Below are 7,190 nucleotides of genomic sequence, written 5' to 3'. Positions count from 1 at the left end.
CTACAAAGACACTTCTTGAAAGTAGTGTAGGATTACAAATGAAGATCAAAATAACAAAGACTCAATAAACCTAAGGACTTAAGATATCTTCAATATCTGGATCTGGTCCTTGAGGTTGCAACAACTTTGTTCTTGAGAGAGGTGGTGGCTAGCACTTGAGAGAATATGATTTTTAGATTTGCAAGTGTTGGAGAAATAAAATCCCTTGCCTCATGTTGATAATATGTGTGTGTGAGGTCATAAAGGATGATGCAATAAAGTGTCCTTTAGTTTGGCCTTAGCAAGCTACAATTATGATGTCGTACTGCTGCGAGACGGTACAGTGTAGCAGTCTGTCAGACGGTACAGTACAATAACTTTTACAACTGTAGAGTTGACTGCACGACGACCACGAGAATTGATCCCTATATGTTCCCTATGTTGTTCCCTTATCTGATTTCAGTGAGAATTGAACCAAATATCTGACTAGTTACTCAGAACGCAAGGGAACTAATTGTATCAGGTTTCTTATCTGGTTCTATCATGAAGTTTGTCAAATCATCAAAATAAAAGACGCATAACTTATCAATTTCTCCCTTTTTGATGATGACAAACTTAGAATTGATATTCCCCCTAAGAACCAGATCTCCACATTGTTCCCCCTACAAATCAGCCATATTCCCCTTGAGAACCAGACCAAAGGAACTAATCACAATTGGTTCCTCGAGACTATTTGGTAAATCATCAAAACACAAAATAGGATAACTTATCAATTTCCCCCTTTGTGATGATGACAAACCCATAATTGATATTCCCCCCTAAGAATCAAATTCCTTACATGTACTGATCATATCTGGTCCCTACCTGATTCCTCGAGAACGTTTGGCAAATCATCAAAATATGAAATAGCATAACTTAGAGCAATCCCCCCCCCCCCGATGATGACAAACCCAAAATTGATGTTCCCCCTAAGAACCAAATTCCTCACATGTTCCCATGCGGATCAGACCTATAATCAACATGTTATTAGCAACATTCCCCCTGCGAAGCAGAGCTATCTTTCATGCACAACATAGCATATCAATTCGATTCTAATCTCCCCCCTGTTGACACCTATGTAACTTCCCCCTTTTGGCATCATTGAAAAGAATAACAGAAGAAGCACAACATTAACTCATGCCACTTGGGCAATACAGCATAAACAATAACAAGAACAACAAGTGAATGTCATTGCACAAAATAGAGTGATTGCCCATAGTAGAGTAATTATAACAAAAGCACAGTAGTTTCAAAAATACAGAATATGACAATTTAAACAACTAAAGTACCAATACCATCAAACATAGGTATCAAAAGAAGATAGGAATTCGAGGGAATTTAGAAGGAGTGAAAGACATGGATCACTCGGCAGGAAGAAAAGTAAGGGGGTAAGGCCTTGATGAGCATGTCCATTCGTTCATTCACAATCCTTTTATCAATGATCATCTGCTCTCTCAGGTCCTCCACCTGTTTCCTCAATCTTTCATTCTCACCCTTCAATTGAGTATTCTATTCTGCCAAGGGTCCACGGGGACCTGGTTCTCTACCTATCTAAGCATGCTGAACCATCAATCAGATCACCAAGAAACTCCCCAAGCTTCTCCTTATCAAGAACAAACTTAGTCCCAGTTTTTACTTCTTCTCCATAAACGTTGGGACTTGGAGGAACAAAGAGGTGATTCTATTTTTGGAACTCAACAATGTAAAGAAGTTCCTCCATTTTCAGTAATATCAGAGTCAACACTCTGCCTAACAGCACTTTTTGAGACTTCAGAGTCTTCTACCTCTCCAAACCCGATAACTTAACCTTTTTCTTCTGTAAGGAACTAGGTTCCTCACTCACACTACCCTTTCTTTTCCAGAGCAGCCATGTCTCCCTCTTCTTCTTCTCAATCTGTTCACCTTTATCCTCTGCTGCATCTTTCTCAGCCAACTTTCTTTGCTCCATTTTGCTTTTTTTTTTTAATTTTTTCCCATAAGTGAAGATTTTTCCACTTCATTCTCTCTTCCACAATCACCACATCAGCAGGTCACGCCACTTCATCATCAATCAGCCTACTTTTCATCAATTCTTTGTACTAGATCGAAGGTTTGTTTAAGCACAAAACTCGAGAGAAAAAGATCATCATCAAAATTAACATCCTAAGAAGGATTTGAGGGACCAGGTCCCTCATTCAGTTTCCCCTTTTCCAGCACATTCATCAATTCCTTCATCCTTCAAGGATTCTACAAACCCAACAATAATTTCAGCCTCACTCTTTAGAATATTAGATCTACCCCGTTCCCTTCCAGTAAAAGTCCCATCAAAATCTACCAAAGACTTCTTGGGGTTTCGATTTAGATGAAGTTAGGATTTTGGAAGGTGACATAGTTGGGTTTACTTCTGGCATATTTGGAGGGAAGGATTCTTTTTGAGATAAGGTTGATTTTGGTTTTGAAGAAAAGAATCTGTTTTGGTTGGGTGTGAGAGAAGGAAATGGTTTTTTGGGGCAATGGGTAAGTTTAGAAAGGGTTAATATTTTGGACTTCAAAAATTAGGAGAGAGGTGAGAATAAATTAATGACATGAGACTTCAGCAGTTGAAAAAGGCATATAAGTATTGAAGAGACTACTAACCTGAGTCACATGAACTAAGTTCCTTGACTGTTTTTGAAAATTTGAGCAAAAACTCCTACAAGTGTAATGTCATTCATACTTGTTTTCTCCTGAGACTGCCATGTGTGTATACCTGTAACGGTATAGAATTGAGTTAGATGCCACCAGAAAAACACTTTTTAGCATTGTACGTTTCCTTCTTTTCAAAGCCAATCACCTAGGGACCAAGTCCTTAGTTGAGCTTGATCAACCCCAACTCTAGACGATCTCTTTCAAAGTGTCTCTGCTTAGTTCTTTGGTGAAGATATCTGCTACCCGATCCTCCGTCTTGCAAATCTTCATACAAATAAGCCCCTTTTTCAACATTTTCCCTCAAAAAGTAATATCGCACATCAATGTGCTTTGTCCCCATGTGATGTATCGGGTTCTTTGCCATGTTTAGAGTACTTGTGTTATCACAAAACAATGGAACACAATCTGTAAACACACTCAAATCTTCTAGTTATTGCTTGATCTACAGCAGTTGAGCACAACAAGAGGCAACATCCACATATTTAGCTTCAATAGTAGAAAGAGCCACAGGGCCCTAAGAGATCAAGCATGACCTCAGAAAATGTGCCATTCCAGATGTTCTCTTTCGATCCACCAGATATCAAACATGATCAACATCAACATATCCAACCAAGTCAAATTATCTCTTGAAGGATAGAAGAGGACCAGGTCATACGTTCCCTTAGGATACCTCAAAATTCTTTTGGCAGCCTTCAAGTGAGATTCTTTTGGGTTTGATTGGAACCTAGAACACAATCCAACACTAAAAACAATATCAGGTTTGCTAATAGTCAAGTACAAAAGATATCCAATGACACCCCTATACATATTTTCATGGATAGGAGAATCAGGTTCATCCATGTCTAAACAAGTAGTAGTGGCAATAGGTGTATCAATAGTCTTAGCATTCTCCATCTCAAATCTTTTCAGCAGCTCCTTGAAGTATCCTCCATATTTGAAACATCATTGCCATCAACAAAATTATGACTTCCATTTCTTTTCTGCTTCAGGAGTACCTGATGCAACATCAGAAACCCTATGTTCAGCTTCAGTCAAGGTGATAGAGGGACCAGGTTCCTCTGTGCCTTTTGGAGATTCTGCTGCATCTTCTTCATCACTCTGCTTAACTTGACACATCAAATCAGTCTTTCCATTTGCAATATCTATAGCTCCACCAGGAGCATTTGTAAATTCTCCATCTTCATCTTCTTTGTTATGTGACTCTTTGCCACCATTGTTGAGAACAAAACAATTTGTATCCAAAGGCTCTCAGGTAAGTCAGGTTGAATTTCTCCCATTGAGCAGTTCATAGAGAGACTTCTCGAGAAGGGACCTGATCATGCACTTGTTAATCAAGTAGCAGGCGGTGTTGACTTCTTCATCCCACAAACCAGGTCCTTCATAACAAACTTGTTCAGCAAATAAAAACTCGCATGCCCTAGTTGTCTGTGCCATATATCTTCATCATCATCAATGACACTTAGGCATGCTATGTCACCACTATTCAGTGAATTAAGGTCTGCAACATAGATGTTCTTGAGACTTTTGACTATCAATACCATTTCACCAATTTTGAGATTGGTGAAAGTGCAAGATTTTGACAAGAACTTCACTTCATTTTTCCTTATCACAAATTTGAGACACACTCAACAAGATATATTTCAAGCCATTCACATAGTACACATTATCAATTGCATGAGAGAGTGTTTTGCCAGTTTTTCCAACACTAAGAATATAGCCCTTCTTTCCATTTCCAAAGGACACACTTCCATCTTGGAAGGCCTAGAGTGAGAGGAAATCATCCATTCTTTCAGTCATATTCTTAGAGCAGCTGCTATCCATGTACCATTTTTTGACTATTACCTCTCACTCCAGCCTGCACACAAAATCACTGGTTAGACTTAGGAACCCAAGCCAGCGTGGGTCCCTTATAATAATAGAATGGGCAGATCAAACTTCTTTTCGCCCATGCAGGCAACATATATTTTCCTCTTAGAGGACCAGGTTCCTCAACAATATGCTTCTTTTCAACAAAAACTTTATTTTTCTTTAGAGACTGAATTTTAACTTTACAAGAGTCCTTGTAATGATCAGTTTGACCACAGTGAGTACACAATCAATTATCAGCCATAGTTATATACTTTCTATGGGGATTATATGAGGTTTTAGACTTTTGAAACCCGATTCCTTGCATGTTTCTACCACTACTCTTGTACATAGACGTTACTACATCAGCAGACCGAGTCCATTTAAGTGACATATCAATATCACTTTTAACCCTTTTCAGATCCTCCTGAAGTTGTCTATTCTTTTCAAGCTCAACAACAAGACTTGTTTTAACCACTCTCAAGCTCAATTTGAGCCTTACTAGCCACTTCTTTACCCTTAGGGGTGTCCATCCATTTTTTTATTTATTTTTTCAACAAGGTATTTTCTCTAGTTACTTATTCCACTTATTCTTTTATGTCTACAATGAAACTACCATATCATCCCTCTCTTGTTCTATGTCACCAATTTCTTCAATTATAGCATTTTTCTCATTAATGAGGCTATGATAGGCATCAATCAACACATTTGCTAAGGACATCAATTTTTTCTTAGAGTAAGTTTTCGAATTTCTTTGAACATCAAGAAAACTTACCTCATCTTCTTCCGTGTCCTCATCATCATCAGATTTGGCCATGAGAGCAAAGATTGACTCATATTCTGAAGATCCATTGTCAACAACCATCATCGATGTATCTCCTTGGTCATCTTCAACTTCAGATTCACAAGAGGAATCTTCCCAGGCAGCCAGGGCTTGCTTCACCTTGTTGTTAGCAACATCTCTTCTTTTGAATTTTCTGTCAGGGACCTAGTTCCTCTTAGCCGCCCTTTCAGTGTTGGTTTTGTAATGATCATGCTTATGAAGAGGACAGTCTTTAATGAAGTGTCCAGGCTTTCCACACTTATGACAGCAATCATTTTCGTTGAAGTTCCTGTTGGAACTTCCTTTCTTTGGGATCCCACCATTTTTATGAATAATCTTTTGAAATTTTCGAGTGAGATACGTCATGTCAGATTCATCGTTACTTGAGTCGTTGTGGGTAGCTTTGAGAACCAGGTTCTTCTCCTTCTTGGGCTCTCTTCTTTCAAGATCTTTCTTTCTCTTCATCTCATATGTTTTCAGATTTTCAATAAGTTCATCAACGGTCAGCTTATGTATATCCTTGGTTTCAGTAATAACATTCACTTTACTTTCCCAGGAACCTAGTAAAACACTGAGTATTTTTCGGACCAGCTTGTTTCTTGGGATGACTTCTCTAAGGAAGTGAAGCTCATTGATAATGGAAGTGAAACATGTGTGCATATCTTGAATAGACTCATACTCCTCCATCTTGAAAATCTCATACTTAGTAGTACGCATATCAATTTTGGACTGCTTAATTTGAGTAGTTCCCTCATGGGCAGTTTGAAGATGTAACGACCCGATCGATTTTGGTTTTCAAGTTATTTAGAATCGATTTAGAATAATGAATTTCATTGTTGAAGCTTTAAGTTAGAAGAGGTGATTAAGATTGACTTTTGTGAATTTGACCTCGTAACAAAGTTTTGAGGGCTCCGTTAGGTCTGGATATGGTGATTTTGGACTTAGGCATATGCCCAGATTTGCATTTGGATATTTCTAGAAGGATTCGAGGCTGATTGGCAAAAGTTAGAAATTTGAAGGTTTGGAAAGTTCATAAGTTTGACTGGGAGTTGACTTTGTGGATATCAGACTCAGATTTTGGTTCTGGGAATTGGAATAGCTTCGTTATGTCATTTGGGACTTGTGTGCAAAATTTAAGTTTAATCCGAGTTGATTTGATATGTTTCGGCCAGAGTTTTGGAGGTGAAAAGTTCAAAGTTCATTCAAGTTTGAATTGACGTGTGATTCACCATTTTGATCATGTTATGTGTGATTTGCAGCCTCGAGTAGGTCCGTGTTATGTCATAGAACTTGTTGGTATATTCGGACGGGGTCGCGAGGGGCTCGAGTGAGTTTCGAGTGAGGTTCGATTCGATTGGATCATTTTTTAGCTAGGCAGGTGTGGCTGGGCTTCTGGTGTGACCGCACCTGCAGAGCTATGGGAGCAGGTGCACAGCCGCAAAAGCAGTAGTGGAATCACAGAGGCGGGAGTGCTGCTTGTAGCAGGAGTCCACAGAAGTAGAGGTTTCTTCGCATCTGTGAAGGCGCAGATGCAGTGAGTTTGAGCGCAGAAGCGGGGTCTTGCGCAGGAGTGAAGAGGAGCTCGCACTTGCGATATTGTTCCGCAAGTGCGAGGGGTCGGCTGGTTAGTTTTGATCGCAGAAGCATGATATTTCCACAAAAACGACGTCGCATAAGAGGCTATTTTCTTCACAGATGTGAACAATGCTGGGCAGAAGCTATATTTTCTAGGGTTGGTCGTTTTATTCTCATTTTTGAGACTTGGAGATCGGTTTTTGACAACTTTGAAGAGGAATTTCACCACACTAATTGGGGTAAGCATCCTTAACTTGGTTTT

General features: G+C 39.2%; 1 protein-coding gene across 1 annotated transcript; it reads right to left on the bottom strand.

Annotated features, from left to right (window-relative positions):
- Positions 1–5,518: 5,518 nt before the first annotated feature.
- Positions 5,519–6,040, bottom strand: LOC138897617 (uncharacterized). Its single transcript, XM_070183610.1, has one exon. The coding sequence runs from the start codon at positions 6,038–6,040 to the stop codon at positions 5,519–5,521; it is 522 nt and encodes a 173-aa protein (XP_070039711.1).
- Between the last annotated feature and the right edge of the window lie 1,150 nt (positions 6,041–7,190).

This window comes from Nicotiana tomentosiformis, chromosome 8 (genome assembly GCF_000390325.3).
Source record: "Nicotiana tomentosiformis chromosome 8, ASM39032v3, whole genome shotgun sequence".
NCBI classification, from domain to species: domain Eukaryota; kingdom Viridiplantae; phylum Streptophyta; class Magnoliopsida; order Solanales; family Solanaceae; genus Nicotiana; species Nicotiana tomentosiformis.
The sequence above is the reverse complement of the archived record's forward strand: the minus strand, read 5'-3'. Positions and strand labels throughout refer to the sequence as shown.

Excerpts from the sequence above, each read along its gene's own strand:
- LOC138897617 (XM_070183610.1), bottom strand. The coding sequence starts at position 6,040 with ATGGAGGAGTATGAGTCTATTCAAGATATGCACACATGTTTCACTTCC.